The sequence below is a fragment of the Centropristis striata genome, chromosome 21 (genome assembly GCF_030273125.1).
Source record: "Centropristis striata isolate RG_2023a ecotype Rhode Island chromosome 21, C.striata_1.0, whole genome shotgun sequence".
NCBI classification, from domain to species: Eukaryota; Metazoa; Chordata; class Actinopteri; order Perciformes; family Serranidae; genus Centropristis; species Centropristis striata.
The window spans coordinates 33284559-33303931 of NC_081537.1; the positions used below are offsets into that span (position 1 = coordinate 33284559).

The window sequence follows — 19373 nt, forward strand, 5'->3', positions numbered from 1 at the left end:
TTTTTTTTTGTTTTTTTCTTCTTTTGGCTTCCCTTGTATTTTGTCTACACCCTGTAGCTAAAACACTTATTTACTTATTACATACAAGAATCCTCAGTTACTTATTTATTTATTATTATTATAATTATTTATTTATTTTCACCTTTTTTTTTTACTTTTTTTAAATTATTATTTTTTGATTTACACATTGTTTGTTAGTCACCCAATCATGTTCCTATTGGGCCAGATGTTTATATTTTCAATTGTGATGCGGATGTGATGTGATACTCCATGTAATTATAACATTGGTTCCTGTTCTAATGTGCCTTACCCCCTAATAAAAATATTAACGCGACGCCACTTTTGCGCCTTCTGTTCAGACCGTCACCATGGAAACGGGGCCTTAGTCTGGTGACCTGTCCAGGGTCTACCCCGCCAAATACTCTGGTCCAATGTCAGCTGGGATTGGCTCCAGCTCCCCCAGACCCGAGTTTCAGATCAGGATAATGAATGAATAAATGAATGAAGGTAGCTGCAGCACCTCTTTTGTTCATTATTCATTACATGCATTATATCATACACACAATACATATATTTGTATGCACACAGCTTTAGACCGTGTTTCAATATGCCTCTACTTCTTTTCCTTCTTTATCAGTGCAGCACTATGCTAAATAAACATACAGTCAGCCTCGCTGATGTTTGTGCCAAGTAAGAGTTGCTTTATTAGGCTGCTGTTCACGGCGCTGTGTGGGTGTGTGTGTGCACGTGAGTGTGTTTATACTAGAGGGAAGGTTAGTGAGCGTAATTGAATCATATTACTTCCTCCACATGGCTTGTCAAGGCCCTTTTTTATGACTTGGAGCTAATCCATAAGATGCTTAACATTGATTTAGCAATGCATTGATAAGGTACGCTAGGATGCAGAATGGCAAAAAAGCTCTCTGAACAAACATTCAGTAACTAAAAGGAGGGATATCTCGAGCAACTTTTTATCAATCACTGCAAAGTTGCTGCAGTCTAATAAATGAATGAAAAATAAATGCAGCAGAAGCAATAACCCAACTCTGTTCATTTCTGCTCAGTCCTTTTTCATTTAAGCTTTTTTTATGAGATTGCAACACAAGTTATATGTCTGTTTTCCATTCTAGCTTTGCACTGTGTTGTCAGTCCTTCATCCCTGGACACATATGCAAGGTTTCTTATTCTATATGAGGTTTATATGAAAAGATTTTAGCAGGTGATTGAGTACCGCACCCAACAGTTGAGTTTATCCCCCAAAAAAAGCATTTTTACAAGGCCGCAGATTCTGCAGAAATGCTGCGTAAATCTCTGCTGTAGTTAGCTAAGATGCTGTCCTAGACACATTAGTCTCCAGATGACTGGCTTGTAATAGGAAACCATAGCAGCTCATCCATGGGCTTTTATTGGCCTTTAAGATTTTCATCAGCAGTTATTAGTAACAGTGCTGACCAATCCACTGCTTGGCTTGATGGGCTGTGAAGTCTTTATTGGCTCCTTTGGATTGCTTGATGAGAACGCAAGAAGTTTCTGTTTCTGCTCAGTGTGTTTCCAAAAGGCTGGAGTGGAAATGGCTCTGGATGGACTGTGCTTTTAATATTCTGAGTATTTAGCTGACGGCATTATTCAAGGTGCTGCTTTACAGTGAGCGAGCTTTAAGAATAACCTCCAGATTGTCCCAAAGCATCCAATTGTCAATGGGTAATTGAAAAGAAAAAAACGTGTACAAAACCTAGACAGTGAGTGGTATTCTACTTGGGAAGCTTTTCCATTTTGTCAAGAGTTTATTTTTATTGAGAAAATGGTGAAACATGAATTTTGTGTTTAATTTCTGTTAAGTTGGGGGTCCATTTCTTGTTTTTAGCTTCAGTTAGCTATGTCTTCTATAACATTCGGCCATGTGCAGTCATTCAATCAAAAAGAAATCTTCTCCTCTCAGCTTTTTGAGGTATAGGTCATTTTTTTCCCCTTTGTTTTATCCCACATCCCCTATAATTCACTTCATGATTTATAAACGAAAGTACGAAAGTAATGAACAGACAGATGTAGATGTTGCTTTTGGACTGCCAAAGAACCGCACCAGCCCTAGCACCAGCCAAGCAAAAAAACTAAGGTAGTGGGTGTGGGTAGGTGTTTTAAATGGAGGTTTACATCAGTAAAATATGGCTGAAATCTATTAAACTGCTTCAGTTTGGGGGTCCTGGTATTGTTCATGCTGGCTCACTGTCCCTGTCACCACTAACTAAGACACTTGAATAGAACAGAGCTCTTGTAATTGCACTTCTCCTAGAATAAGAAGTCAAAATATCTGCTATGAAAACAGACTAGTTGCACATTACGTTGCTGGTCCTTCTGGCAGCACAAAGACTATATGCCATAAAAGTAGAGGCTTCTATGTCTTACTATGCTTTTTTCAGCCTGTTCTCCTGTCAAAAATATTCATATAGGTTGCGTGTACAGGCAGCATGAAATGAGCTATGTCTCCGTATTTCACTGTCTTGCTGACCGGATTGTGATTGACAGCCAAGGTGGAGGTTGGGGTGGTGGATGGGTCAACTTAACCTAATATGTGCTGTAAAACACGAGCCACGATACGTTAATATGTGCCGTAAAACAGAAGCCACGATACGTTAATATGTGCTGTAAAACACGAGCCACGATACGTTAATATGTGCTGTAAAACACGAGCCACGATACGTTAATATGTGCTGTAAAACACAAGCCACGATACGTTAATATGTGCTGTAAAACACGAGCCACGATACGTTAATATGTGCTGTAAAACACGAGCCACGATACGTTAATATGTGCCGTAAAACAGAAGCCACGATACGTTAATATGTGCTGTAAAACACGAGCCACGATACGTTAATATGTGCTGTAAAACCGAGCCACGGTACGTTAATATGTGCTGTAAAACACGAGCCACGATACTTTAATATGTGCTGTAAAACATGGGCCACGATACGTTAATATGTGCTGTAAAATACGAGCCACGATACGTTAATATGCGCTGTAAAACACCAGCCATGATACGTTAATATGCGCTGTAAAACACCAGCCACGATATGTTAATATGTGCTGTAAAACACCAGCCACGATACGTTAATATGTGCTGTAAAACACCAGCCACGATACGTTAATATGTGCTGTAAAACACGAGCCACGATACGTTAATATGTGCTGTAAACCACGAGCCACGATACGTTAATATGTGCTGTAAAACAGGAGCCACGATACGTTAATATGAGCTGTAAAACAGGAGCCACGATACGTTAATATGTACTGTAAAACAGAAGCCACGATACGTTAATATGTGCTGTAAAACAGGAGCCACGATACGTTAATATGTGCTGTAAAACACGAGCCACGATACGCTAATATGTGCTGTAAAACAGGAGCCACGATACGTTAATATGTGCTGTAAAACAGAAGCCACGATACGTTAATATGTGCTGTAAAACACGAGCCACGATACGTTAATATGTGCTGTAAAACACGAGCCACGACACGTTAATATGTGCTGTAAAACACGAGCCACGACACGTTAATATGTGCTGTAAAACACCAGCCACGATACGTTAATATGTGCTGTAAAACACCAGCCACGATATGTTAATATGTGCTGTAAAACACGAGCCACGATACGTTAATATGTGCTGTAAAACACGAGCCACGACACGTTAATATGTGCTGTAAAACACCAGCCACGATACGTTAATATGTGCTGTAAAACACCAGCCACGATACGTTAATATGTGCTGTAAAACACCAGCCACGATAAGTTAATATGTGCTGTAAAACACGAGCCACGATACGCTAATATGTGCTGTAAAACACGAGCCACGATACGTTAATATGTGCTGTAAAACACGGGCCACGATACGTTAATACGTGCTGTAAAACAGGAGCCACGATACGTTAATACGTGCTGTAAAACAGGAGCCATGATACGTTAATACGTGCTGTAAAACAGGAGCCACGATACGTTAATATGTGCTGTAAAACACGAGCCACGATACGTTAATATGTGCTGTAAAACACGAGCCACGATACGTTAATATGTGCTGTAAAACAGGAGCCACGATACGTTAATATGAGCTGTAAAACAGGAGCCACGATACGTTAATATGTACTGTAAAACAGAAGCCACGATACGTTAATATGTGCTGTAAAACACCAGCCACGATACGTTAATATGTGCTGTAAAACACGAGCCACGATACGCTAATATGTGCTGTAAAACAGGAGCCACGATACGTTAATATGTGCTGTAAAACACGAGCCACGATACGCTAATATGTGCTGTAAAACAGGAGCCACGATACGTTAATATGTGCTGTAAAACACGAGCCACGACACGTTAATATGTGCTGTAAAACACGAGCCACAACACGTTAATATGTGCTGTAAAACACCAGCCACGATACGTTAATATGTGCTGTAAAACACCAGCCACGATATGTTAATATGTGCTGTAAAACACGAGCCACGATACGTTAATATGTGCTGTAAAACACGAGCCACGACACGTTAATATGTGCTGTAAAACACCAGCCACGATACGTTAATATGTGCTGTAAAACACCAGCCACGATACGTTAATATGTGCTGTAAAACACCAGCCACGATAAGTTAATATGTGCTGTAAAACACCAGCCACGATACGTTAATATGTGCTGTAAAACACCAGCCACGATACGTTAATATGTGCTGTAAAACACGAGCCACGATACGTTAATATGTGCTGTAAAACACGGGCCACGATACGTTAATACGTGCTGTAAAACAGGAGCCATGATACGTTAATACGTGCTGTAAAACAGGAGCCACGATACGTTAATACGTGCTGTAAAACAGGAGCCACGATACGTTAATATGTGCTGTAAAACACGAGCCACGATACGCTAATATGTGCTGTAAAACACGAGCCACGATACGTTAATATGTGCTGTAAAACACGAGCCACGATACGTTAATAAGTGCTGTAAAACACCAGCCACAATACGTGCCTACGTGCTGTAAAACACGAGCCACGATACGTTAATAAGTGCTGTAAAAATGTGCTGTAAAACACGAACCCGATACGTTAATAAGTGCTGTAAAAATGTGCTGTAAAACACGAGCCACGATACGTTAATAAGTGCTGTAAAAATGTGCTGTAAAACACGAACCTGATACGTTAATATGTGCTGTAAAACACGAGCCACGATACGCTAATATGTGCTGCAAAATACGAGCCACGATACATTAATATGTGCTGTAAAACACCAGCCACAATACGTGCCTACGTGCTGTAAAACACGAACCCGATACGTTAATATGTGCTGTAAAACACGTGCTGTAATTTGTGGTACTTAGACATGAGACATGACCTCTTCTGCTGTTCTGTTGGAGAACTTGTTGGCGTTTGTTTGCACTCTCACTTCCTCTGTCTTGCTTACACTCATACACACACACACACACACACACTTTCTCACTCACTCCCAGTGGATGATGTTTTGGTGCTCGGAGCCCCCGGGGGACTGGAGAGTGATAAATACTGGGAAGTGAGCTACTGCTTAGAGAGAGAGTGGTTCTGAACACAGGAGGAGAGGAAGCCATAAATTGGTCTGGAGTGGGAGTGTACTGGGCACATCCAACTCTCTAAAGATGACAGAGAGTGTAAGTGTGTGTGTGTGAGTGTGTGTAAAAGAGAGAGACCTACTCTGAGACCCCAGGTCTCCAAATGGATCCATATGCCCATCTCATATTTTCTCCTGCGTTTCTCCTCCATTTTCCTCCTGTCCTTCTATTCTTGCCATCAGCATCAGGTGAGCCAAGTGGGGTAGCAGACTGAGCACTCTCACACACACACACATACACACACACACACACACACGCACACACACAACCCATAGGGTGTTGACTGGGATACAAGCCTAGCAGACACACATTTGCCAAAGAACCAGGCCAGAACCAAGCCAACAGGCCATAACCGTGTGTGTGTGTGTGTGTGTGTGTGTGTGTGTGTGAGTGTGTGTGTGTGTGTGTGTGCCAAACTACTTAGAGTGATGGAATGTAAGATAGGCCCATTCTAAGTGGAGCCAGGAGTAACCAGCCAAGTCCAGATCGTGGCACAGAGGAAGAGCTGGTGTAGTGAGGCTGAGTGTGATCTGGCTGAAGTGTATTTCATAAACCCCACAGGAGAGCTTCATTTACCTGCTCTCCTTATTTAGATCTCATCATTCACTGCTGTACACTGCAATCACATTTAGTATTATGGGTTGTACTGTAATTACATCTGCAGACTGACACTCCACATCCATTCAGCCAGTGGTCTGGGGGAGGCTGCTCATCTCTCCTGGTTGCCTAAATAAAGGTTGCACTCACGCCAAGGTGTTTGGAGTGGGTTATTTGAACTCTGATTGGTTTATCTGAGCTCACTGAAACATGTATTCCTGCAGTTTATTTACTGTTGGTTCAGTCAGTAGAGAACCTTCAAACACAGGTGGCACCAGTAAATGTACCTAGAAAAATGGAGGCACCAATTCATTTCTAAAGTGTGTTCAGTTTGCTAAAAATAATGCACTCAAAGGCCACTTTTAGCAAGGTGTACCTAATAAAGTGTTGGTGTGGTCTTCATCTGCTTCAAGATTGGACGTGTTGTACGTTCAGAGATTGTTTTCTGCAGACCTTGGTTGGAACGAGTTGTTTTTTGAGTTTCTGTTGAACCAGTCTGTCCATTCTCCTCTGACCTCTGGCATCAACAAGGCATCAAGGCTTATTGGATATTTTCTCTTTTGCCTGGAGTTGGTTCTGCGGGAAAATCCCAGTAGATCAGCAGTTTGTGAAATACTCAGACCAGCTCGTCTAGCACCAACAACCATGCCATGTTCAAAGTCACTTAAATCTCCTTTCTACCCCATTCTGATGCTCACTTTGAACTTCAGCAGCTCGTCTTCACCATGTCTACTTCCCTAAATTTACATTTAGACATTTCCATTTAGTCGTATAGCAGATGCTTTTATCCAAAGTGACTAACAGGAAAGGGAAACAATCAAGGTATTGTGTGATAAGCGGCGTTAGTGCAGCAAAGAGTGCTAGTGATGATTCTCTAAGGAGTAGAGTTGTCATGTGGTGCTAGGAGAGAAGATGCTCTCTGAAGGTCTTCAGGAGTTTTTTAAAGGTAGAGAGGGACGTCCTGCTCTGGTAGGAACTGGTAGTGGTTCCACCAATGGGGAACAAGAAATGCAGAGAGTCTGGATTGTCTTGGACCAACGGGTGGCAGAGCCAGGCGCCGTTCATTGGAAGAGCCCAACGGTTGTGAGGTAGCGTATGCCTGAATCAGGGCGTTCAGGTAGGTAGGAGCAGTACCGGAGACAACTTTGTAGGCAGCATTAGAGGTTTGAATTTGATGCGGGCTGCAACAGGTAGCCAGTGCATGCTAAATGCATTGAGTTGCTGCCATGATTGGCTGACTAGATATAAACAGGTGTACCTAATAAAGTGGCTGGTGAGTGTACGTAATGTATCAGTATGTGAAATATATACATATGGTCTTAGTAAGTCTCATAAAGACCTATTATCTTGTCAACTTTTCTTTGAATCCACCAAACTGTTGGAAGAGAAGAGAGACAAAGAGACATATTTCAGTCAGCTTTATGTTTTTTTTATTCTTTCAGTATTCTTTTATAACCTGTAACAGCAACTCTGACATCAACTGCAGGCTTCACTGCAGGCTAAACAATGTCACATGGATTTATCTGACACAATCGGGCCTGGGAAGGAGGGAAGGAATTGAGTAAAGTTTTTGTACAACATTGTGTACACATATTTAATTAAACATTCTCTCTATAACTTGATACAACTATATCATTCATTCAATCATTCATTATCCTTAACCGCTTATTAGACTATCACAGGGCTGACACATAGAGACAGACAATCACACTCTCATTCACTCCTACGGGCAATTTAAAGTTTGGACTGTGGGAGGAAGCTGGAGAACCCGGTGAGAACCCACGCTGACACTGGGAGAACATGCAAACTCCACACAGAAGTGAAACTATTTCGTGTCTTATCATTTTCAGTAAAAAACGTGATTATTTTGACAGTAGTAAACAATGACTTGTGTTTTTTGTTGTTGCAGAAACCAAGCCAGGAAGTGGTCTGTGCAAACCAGGAACCATTGCTCTGTTTGGTAACGTGGTGTACAGCGGACTGCTCAACGAGCACTTCTGGCACTTCGGGGTTCCCCTCGTCACCAGACTGGTCAGTTCCTCACTTCTTTTTGCTTTTTTATTCTAGCTGATGGCTTACTTACTTCCTGTGATTCACCTTTTGTCTTCTCTCTGACTCACTCACACACAATTACACTGAACAAAAATATAAACGCAACACTTTTAATTTTGCTCCCATTTTTCATGAGCTGAATCAAAGATCTAAAATCTAAATCTGAACATTTTAGAGTAGCCTTTTATTGTAGCCAGCCTAAGGCACACCTGTGTAATAATCATGCTGTCTAATCAGCATCTTAATATGTCACACCTGTGAGGTGGGATGGGTTATTATTATTAGAAGTCCTCACTATCACAGATTTAGACAGATTTGTGAACAATATTTGAGAGAAATGGTTATTTTTAGTATATAGAAAACGTTTTAGATCTTTGAGTTCAGCTCATGAACAATGGGAGCAAAAACAGAAGTGTTGTGTTTATCCTTTAGTTCAGTGTAGATGTAGTGCCTTTAAAAGCATTGTAAAGGTGTCCTGTTGTTGGCTGGTTCATGCATTGCAGTGTTGGAATAATTCAAGATGTTTGATGAATGATGCAGAACAATCAAATAAGTCCGTCTTGTTGTCAGCATAACCTTAAATCTAAAGACTGGTGGAATTGAATTAACATCATCATATAATTTCAATGGAATATTGTTGACTTTGGCTTGTTTTGTTGCTAATTTCCCCATTATTGTTAAGTCCTACTCCCTCGGGACCACTACCAGGCGAGAAACACAGTAAAGCTTGTTAATCAACCTGCCGCATTACTTTATTCTTTCACCTCAATTTAGTATTGACACAGCATTAAATTATAATATCCGAGCAGATAACCATGCTGGCTGTAGTGCTAGCTCAGCTACCCCTATTGGTCACGTGGTCGCTCAAGATGTTGCTGTATTGTTAATGGTTGATAAAGTTTTAATTGGTTTACAGCTAAAGCGGTACAGGCTTTGGTTTCTGTTGGTTTGAACTGTCTGATTGTGTTGAACAGTTTAATGGTGCACGTCAGGGTTCTGGCTGGAGATTTAAAAAAAATAAAATAAGCATACACACTGAAGACTGTGTGTCTGCCTTGACATTTGTTGTTTCTACTAAAGGACCAGGCCTATAAATAATGGATTATGTTCTAGCATTAACACAAACTAATGCAATATTAGTGGTATTTCAATTAACTTTGAATTAGGCTGTAATCTCTTTCATGTCACTTGCTGATTGCATGGCTCTGTTTTATTGAACTGCTGATAAATGTTATATTTGATAGATATCGATGTTGTCTCCCCGTCAGGATACAGCAGAGGATATTTGCTGGCTCAGTTTGATCACTCAGCCATGAGCCTGTGAGACATACACACACCCGGATGTGTGTTGCTTATTGCCTGTGATGCATACAGCTGATTTTTGTCCATGGAAATAACTGGTGCCTTTGCTTTTTTTGTAGATGTTATGAATTCAGATTATTTATCACTGTTTGGGAATTGGAAACCAGTTGTACTGTCATATCCTGGAGAGTGTGATTTTCAGATGGTATAGAGAGCAAAAGAAATTATGTATTTTTGGAAGCCAGAAGTAGCATCACCATGGGGTCTACTGAGAATTCGTCAATGGGATTTTTGCATTGGATTTTGAATCATTGCAAAAAATGAGCTCTGTGGCAAACACGTTTCTGATGCTTACACGTTTTGTTCAGCAGAATAATCTTCACAAATGAACACCACTTTTGGTTTGCTTATATAGCGCTTTACACTACAGACTGCGCTCATTCACCCGTTCACCCACACATTCATACTGGTGGCAGAGGCTACCCTAAACGGTGCCACCTGCCACCATTGGGAATTCATTCTCACCAACATTTTTATACTGCATATTCATATTTATTCTGCACTGGAATTCTACTCCTTAATATATACTCCTTCTTTAGACACTTGATTTTTTATTGTATTTTATATTTTATTGCTTGAAGTATGTCTAGGTTGTTCTTTTTTTTTAATTGTGTTGTTATTGCTGCTGCTACACTGTAATTTCCGAGCTTTCCCAAGTCTATCTATCTATCTATCTATCTATCTATCTATTTGGGGTTCAGTATCTTGCTCAAGGATACTGCGACATATAGGCTTCCATGGTCAAGGATTGAACCACCAACCTTCCGATCAGTGGGTGGTTGCTCTACCAATTGAGCCATAGCCGTCCATTTATTGTGTTAGAAGCCGACTGATGTGTTTTAGCGAACTACACCTACTACTACTATTAGCTTCAAACGGTCCCCGACAAGCTAACCAGACGTTTTGACGAGCTAGCCAAACACATTATGATAATCTCCATCTGCAAGAGTTTGTAAGGGCACTAAAAAAAAACACAACTCGAGGCTGTAAGGCGACTAGTGAGAGAGTTCCTGTTCGTGTCCGGTGTGATGTCGTTAAATGTCCCCGACAACCACTGTGGTCTAATTTAGCCACTTATTTAGCCTTTTTCAGGACACGGAAAAACTTCAAAATTCACAAGTGGGGTGATTTACTGACGTATTTTCCTGTGGCGCCCTATACTGGGAATTGTACTATATTTATTTTGTTTTGTTTTCAGTGATGCTGTATGACATGCATGCATACACAAACACGCACACACACACACACACACACACCCACACACACAGACACACACAAATAACACAGAAAGCAAAGATAACAGCTGGTGTCTCTGAAGAGTCATAATGTGCTGGAATCAGCTTTTTTAATGACAAACTTGTTTGTTTTTCTGCTGTTATTGATTATAATGATGGTTATGGTGATAGTGATGATGAGTTTAATGTCGATATGGTAAAAAAAACAAAGAATAACATACAACATTCTGTGTTGCTCAATGGATTCAACTGATATGCCTGATGTCTGAAGAGACAGATATCTGATATCTAGTGATAAAATTCAATGTTCTGAATTACACAACCTATTTTATTAGTAGGGGACTCTGCAAACCTTTCAGTTCAGGGCCTGATCCCTGCCAGTTATCATTTCGACCGGGATGAATACTGCCAGCCAAAGAGGAGCCTGGGGCCTGTTCCATCAAGTCATTTTTCCAAGCCAGGCTTACTTTGGTTAGTCTAACTCATTTTCACAATTTACTTTTGCATTAAACCATCAATTGTCGTATTATTTGTTCCCTGGGTCCAAGAATAGTCCTTGCTGAGTTAAAACCATTTCCTCAGAATTTTGGGGGGAACGCCAGATCTGCCATAACGTGCAGTTTCAGGGTTAGATTTCTTACCATTCGTCTCTCACGACCCAAAAAACGCAAAATATAGATGACACAGATATGAAAGCCTCATTTGAAAAATTTAGGGAAGCTGTTAAATATCGTATCATACGTCTTTAAGTAATAGTTCAGTGCCTTCTGTGTGCATAGAGTGGTGGTGAGTGTGCTCAGAGAACAAAGGTGCAGAGGAGAAATATTAACAATTAAGCTGTCAAGTAGTATTAAATGTGCAGTGTAGGTTTCAGTGTGTCCATGAATGAACACTGCAGCTCTTAAAACCAAGTAAAATCCCTCATATTGTTCATAGTGTATAAATAGTTGATGTAGTCACTGTGATGTCACCTATTAGTTGGTGGAGTGTCCATTAAGACTGTCACCATCTCAACTAAGCATTGGTCGGAAATGTTATCTTGTTATGTTTTCCATAAGACCAATCTATGTTTGTTGTCCCTGATTAAACTCTGTGTGAACTGAAATATATGATAGAATGTTTTCACATGTTTCTTGAGATCCCAACAATGACTCCCTGGAAAGCCATTTCATACATTGACCCGTGGGCTCTTGCAAACAGGGAGGTTTTGCAGAGGTTTCTCCATTCTGTATGAAGAAAATTAAGTTCTTCACCCCACAGTACACTTAGTGAATAAAACTACAGCATGAGGGTCACAGGTTTGAATCCTGTTTCAGCTCTTCTGTGTGGAGTTTGTATGTTCTACCCGCGTTAGTCCAGATGGATTTCAGAATAAAGGCCTTCTATAAGAAGTGAGGAGCATTTATGGGTACAAGTCAGGAACTGGCCTACTTTACTTATTTCAAGGGTGCTGAATCCCAAAAAAAATGGTTCCCAAGCGAAATTTTGAGTTTTTGACCTTCTCATTTGCATATCAAAATGGCGGCCAAATTGCCCATCTTGCTCAGTCGTTGGACCATTTTCCCCAAGTTTTATCCCCAAGTAGGCAATCAAGATGAGGAAATTAAGTATTAAAATAAGTTTCTAGATCTATAGTCTGAGCCTCCACTATATCCTTGCTCTGACTCTAGTGTCTTTATATATATATATGCAAAATACCAACTTTTAAGGTGAGATTAAGCATTATTTGTGTCATTTTTTAAGGCCGACATAAATATTCAATCAATATCCCTTTTAAATGTTCCAGTTGGTATTTTGCATATATATATATACATAAAAAAGACACTGAGCCTCCACTATATCCTTGCTCTGACTCTAGACTTTAGATCCAGAAACTTAATTTCCTCATCTTGATTGTCTACTTACAAAAAAACTAAGGGGAAATGGTCCAACGACTGAGCAAGATGGGCAATTTGATGGACATTTGATATACAAATGAGAAGGTCAAAAACTCAAAGTTTCGCTTGGGAACCATTTTTTTTTAAGTAAAGCATAAGTAAAGTAGGCCGGTTCCTGACTTGTACCCATAAATGCTCCTCACTTTCACTTTTTGGACAATTCCATCTAGACTATGTTACCGTGGGTTCTCTCCAGGTCCTCCGGCTTCCTCCCACATTGAGGTTAGGTTACGTTTAATTGGTGAATCTAGATTCCCCATAGATGTCAAAGCTAGTGTGAATGGTTGCCTGGCGACCTCTCAGTGTCAGCTGGGATTGGCAAATCCAGGTTTGGATAAGCAGTATCTCTACACTGTAGCAATGCAACTTTTACTCATGTAAAATACTTTTTCCATCACTTGGTATAGCTCTCAGATACACAGAGGATCATATACAAGTGTCAGAAAATCACCTTGATGATGTGTTCAGGGGCTTGGAGACAATTTACAACAGAAAGTCTGCGTCACACACTGGGGACATGGGCACGCTGGGAGCTGCAATCAGGGACATGTAGGATCCAGTCTCTCAGCCTCTTGTGCTTCAAATTTGACTACAATTTTTATTATTTATTTTATTGATTTATCTTTTATATTCATCCTGGGCCTCACAAACTTTGCAGGAGTAAAGTGCCTAATCGCTGGAGAACCACATTCAAAAATGAAAGCCCAATAAACAGTATATTATGTAAAATCCACATCCTGTCTCCAAGTTGCTGTATAACCCTTGTATTATTGTGTAGGTATGCTGTATTGCACTGACTTGTCCCTGTATTTAAGGACAAGTTACTAATGTTAATTGAGCTAAGTGAAAATGAATTGGGACGGACCAGGAGATAAACGGAGATTGTTGTGCACCCTTTAAATTTAACTTAAAGTTATATAAGTTAAAATGTGTTTTTTCTGCAGTACAAACACTATGTATGCATATCTCTTGGTGTATGTATCTGACTTTGACCCATGATGCATGTCTTGCAGTTCCTAGTATTTTTTTTTTCTTTCAAACAATTTGCCCACTGATGTGAAATGTCACCAGTTTGAACGCCTTAAGCTTTCAGTCTGGTGATATTCCATATTTATTTTTATCATTCAAACCCATAAAAAGAGCTAAACCAACAATGATTTTTGGTCTTGGCGAAAACTCAACTCTGATTGGCTGCAGGGTGTCCAATAATTCCTGACAATGGACTTCCAGTTGAACTGCCTGTTCACTGTTCTCTTTAAATGGGCTGGTTGGTATATAACCAAAGCAACACAATAAAAGCCTTCGTTTACATTTTATTGCAATTATTTCATTCTCTTCCCAGCTCCCCATACATGTCATTTTTGAAAATACATGAATGAAAAGAAGGTAAAGAAGGTATATAAATAGACTTTTGGCTCTGTCTGAGTTTCATGATATTCACAGCTGATGCTGATGCTCACTGTGTAAAACTAGACTGTGTGTGTTACCTTTCTGATGTGCTGATGTGCTGGTCTGACTCTGTAGATTAGATAATCAATGGTGTGCCTTGTGTGCGTAAATACGCAGAGCAGCTCTCTTATCTCTGAGGACACACTGATTGTTACTGCTGTGGTTAAATGAGCCGGGACTGGTCTGTTCAAAAACACAACACAAGCCCAGGCCTAGTACGCATCCGCTTGGGAGTATTTTCAGGCCTTCACCCCTCACAACTGACACATTAGCCTCAAGAGCTCAAGTCTGCCACTTGGATAATTGCAATCATGCACAAAAAGGGAGAAAATTGCATTCGGCTCCAGAACTTTATGGGCATGTTTGCACTGCAGTATCATTAGAGCAATATCTTTTGTGAATCAGTCCTAAAGGCGGGGCAGATAGTCGTTGCAAATAATGCGCAATTCATGGTGCCATTACCGATCGCACAACATTCTTTGTGAGTTCACCCCTGAGTGTCGTCCTTCAGTGCCTCATCCTCTAAACACAACATGATGGCAACTGAAACACACAAGCTACGAGAAGTACACTGCCCTGAACTTTCCCCTACATCCCATTCACTGTTCAACTTGTTACTACAGGCTACAGCTGACAGAGCACAAGGTACCATTTGTTTGTGAAAATCCAAATCTTGATATTGATTTGGGGACAATAACATGGTTGGATAGCTATGAATATTTGAATCTTGCTAGCGCAGCGCTAGCTTTCTTGTTGTTTCTTGTTATGTTTCCCGTTTTTCCCCAAAAGTGTCCATAGGACATAGGACATAGCATAATAGCACATAGCATAGGACCCTTTTTCTGGAAAAGGGTCCTATGCTCCCTGCAATCTATCAATCTTTACGGTAAATCCTTAGAAATGTGGGACCGTAGGGCTTCACAAGTCTAAAACCTGCCAACCCATCAACTACAACACACCAACAAACTCTAACTACTGAGCAAAAAGCCTAGGTTTCCAACTCAGCGGTTAGAAGCGATCTTAATGCTAGGGGTGTGAGGATTTACTGACTGTCCCCAGCTAGCCCATGCTGGTTGGCATTGGTTACATAAAGGTCAATAAATCTATTTATTTGGGTGAGTTGGAGCAGTGGTTAACGTCCCCGACTGACATCCGTGAGACCGGGGTTCAATCCCCCGCTGCAAGTCCATTTTGCGTTGGGAAAAAGCGTCTGCTAAATGCTAAATACCCGTCTTTAACATTTATTTGTTGAGTGTCGCGACGCACCTCAACTATCACACGTTGGAAGCGAAAGGAAACATGGTGGAGCCTGCTCTCTCTGGGTGTGCTTATAAATTAAATTACGAGTTTGTGATCCAAGTTTTATCATCACTGATTGAACTAACATTCATTGAAAGGATCCCTTGCTCCAAGATAAAGTGACATAATTAACAGAGCAGCCAAAGAGCCGCATGCTACGGTGGCCCTGAAGTGCAAAACGCCAGCAACTCACACAACACACCAGCAATTCACACAGCACGCCAGCAATTCACACAGCACGCCAGCAATTCACACAGCACGCCAGCATTTCATCACAGCACTGGTTTTACTATGGAGAAGTGAATGACGGCAGGAACCAATCAGGAGGAGGATCAGTGTCCAATATGTACCTACCCTTTCCGGTTTGATGAATTGCTGGTGTGCTGTGATGAATTGCTGGCGTGCTGTGGTGAAATGCTGGTGTGCTGTGTGAATTGCTGGCGTGTTGTGTGAATTGCTGGTGTGTTTTGCACTTCAGGGCCACCGTAGCATGCAGCTCCAGACCTGCAGGTTTGCCGCCCCTGACCTAATCTTTCTTCGTCTAGGCCTATTTGCATATACGCGTCAAACAGCCCGTAGGCCTACACAGGCCTATTTGCCATGGAATTTGGCAGAAATGGTGGAAAAAGTAACAGACCGGGGAACATAGGACCCAGGGAACATAGACACGCTCCCCTTTCTTGATCATAGCTGAGCTAAACTGGTTTCCAACATTCCCGCTCGTCACCCTTCTTGCGCTTTCACTTCAGTCCCGTGCTCTCACGCTGCTTTTGACAATTCTCATGCCAAAACACAGCAACAACAACAGATGGACAGGGGAGATATTATGTTCGAAAATTTTCTGGCACAGTAATGGATGAACCAAGCAAATGCTAATTATGTATCGTTAGCTAACGTAAGGCTTTTTTTCTTTAGCCTCAAGTAATTATGTGCTTTGAGTAAATTTTTGTCACAAAATAAGACAGCATTGTTTTAATTCTGTACCTTGAGTGAATGCAGCAGAGGCAATGGGTGAAGTAACTAAAGGTGTCAGAGAAATGTGTTGAGTGAAAAGTGTTTTTCTCTGAAATGTGGTGGAATGGAAGTGTAAGCTAACATTACTCAAATATTAGAATAGTACAATTCAGTACAATTTTGAAGGACTGTTTCTACTAAATACTAATACTGATGACTTATAGTAACTACTAATAATTTTAACATCACAAATGATAAATAACTGCAAAAAAGTAATTAAAACATGCACTGTGAATGTAGGCGACCAATCATTAAGTGGTAGTACACGTGATTTAGCCCATGGCATCAAAACCTCACTACAGCTTTTACTTTTTGATTGAAAACTGCATTGAAATATAAATGAATGCTCTTTATTTTCCCTTTGGCAAGTGACCATGGTATAAGCAAATTAATACCCTTTGAGGTGTCCATAATCAGGAATTAATGGAGTCTGCAGAGGCAACCATTCTGGTTCTGGCCTTCCCGTCATTAATTCCTGATAGGGAAGACCTCGTCCGACATTAACCCTTACATGTTTCCTACTAACAAGTATTGTGTGTGTATTTAAAGACTGATATACATATCTTATTCCTTTTCCTTTTTGCTATATAGCTCAATTCTTGTCCAAATACTTAAAAACACAGTGAGTCACACTGTTGAAATGAAACTGTATATTTGTGAGCAGTTTCTAAAGAGGTTTCTTCAGTAGAGCCCATGAATAGGGTAGGGCAGTCAGAAAGTTGTGCGAAACACATTGATAATTTGGTGTTTTTCCCCATTTTAGGTATTAAGATGACTAATTATTATGTGACAGAATTAAGTGTTAAAATGAACAAGATCTCCAACCCAAATGACCGAATAGACCATTTGTCAATACCACCCATAACGACATATATGAGTGTACCATGGTGCATTAAAAAAATAGCACACACTTTGTTATACATACATGTATGGTTCAATTTAGGTTACAGATCCAATCAAATCTTGAAGTAGTGACGGGTGTGACATGAGCCACGTAAGTTACATAAAAAACCTAAGTTACATAAAAAAAATGTAAGTAACGTTAAAACCTAAGTTACGTTAAAACCTAAGTTACTTAAAAAAAAACATAAGTTACGTTAAAAAAACATAAGTTACGTGAAAATGGAAGTTACATAAAAAACCTAAGTTACGTTAAAAAAATGTAAGTAACGTTCAAACCTAAGTTAAGTTAAAACCTAAGTTACGTAAAAAACCTAAGTTACGTTAAAACCTAAGTCACGTAAAAAACCTAAGTTACGTTTTAAAACCTAAGTCACGTAAAAAACCTAAGTTACGTTTTAAAACCTAAGTCACGTAAAAAAACTAAGTTACGTTAAAACCTAAGTTACGTTAAAACCTAAGTTACGTTAAAAAAACATAAGTTACGTCAAAAAAAACATAAGTTACGTGAAAATGGAAGTTACATAAAAATATATGTTTTTACGTAACTTATGTTTTTATGCAACTTATGTTTTTACGTAACTTATGTTTTTATGCAACTTGTGTTTTTACGTAACTTATGTTTTTACGTAACTTAAGTTGCATAAAAACATAAGTTACGTAAAAAGTAAATTACGTAAAAAAAAAACAACGACAACTAAGTTACGTGAAAACTTAGGTGAATGCCGTGGGAAGAATAGATAAAAGCAAGTATTTTATTCTGGATAAAGTCAACACACTGCAAATCATTTTCAGTGAATGACTGAGGATAGATCAATGTATTTACCTTGTAATATTTACCAAGGACAGTTCTTTTGGCGTCCCAATGAAAGTCATTGTGTATAGAACATAATCTCATCATGCTCTCCCTTGCCACCAGCTTCATTATCAAACATACATGTTATCTCACTTACTATTAGCCTCATGTCTCCATAGGAAGCATGGTTACATTTCTCCACATTTCCTCCCTTCCATTAGCAGGCGGAAGGTACGTGAAAGGTTTACAGAGTGGCCGAGTGGCGTTCAGAAGACTTACAGCAGCCTTTCTGATTCACTGCTGGAGCTGCTGGTCATCTAGTCCACCAGTTTAACTATGCAGATGTAACACAAGGCTGCAGCAAAGCCTCCAGAGGAGCTGCTCAGATCCCTTTGCTTAAAGGAATCTGCTCTCCTCCAGCTCCTCATGTTAAAGTGTATGCAACTACTGGACATCTACCATGAAAATCCATATAAATATGAACGTGTGTGTGTGTGTGTGTGTGTGGTAGCATATTTAAACACTTTTTTTCCCCTTGTTCTGCTTTAACCCCGGGGGGCACCATCTGTTGGATGTTGTGAGAGCACAGGTCATATTGATTTTGGTTTGTACATATGTACATTGATAAGAAGGAACCAGCCAAGGACAGATTTATATATGAAAGCCAACCAATGAAAAAATCTGCAGACATACAGAGAAAGCCATTTAGCAGCAACTACAGAGTACAATAGTGTAAAAGATTTACAGAAGCCAGTAGTTTATGCACACTGTTCATTGCACCTTGTTTGTTTCATAGCACCAACATTTTTATTTTTATATTGTATATTCATATTTATTCTGCACTGGAATTCTATTCTACTCCTTCTTTAGACACTTTATATTTTATTGTATTTTTATATTTTATTGCTTGAAGTATGCCTAGGTTGTTCTTTTTACTTAATTGTGTTGTTATTGTGTCTGTGTGTAATGCTGCTGCTACACTGTAATTTCCCAGCTTGGGATAAATAAAGTATATCTATCTATCTATCTATCTATCTATCTATCTATCTATCTATCTATCTATCTATCTATCTATCTATCTATCTATCTATCTATCTATCTATCTAT

The 19373-nt window shown here is 39.9% G+C and overlaps 1 protein-coding gene across 2 annotated transcripts in view; it reads left to right on the forward strand.

The window, feature by feature from the left end:
* Positions 1-19373, forward strand: part of LOC131959110 (RNA binding protein fox-1 homolog 3-like) — an 846381-nt gene that overhangs the window by 541760 nt on the left and 285248 nt on the right. For both annotated transcript variants that reach the window (XM_059324220.1, XM_059324219.1), the window contains exon 5: positions 8132-8253. In XM_059324220.1, coding sequence (XP_059180203.1) covers positions 8132-8253 — 122 coding nt within the window. The remainder of the gene's footprint in view (positions 1-8131; positions 8254-19373) is intronic.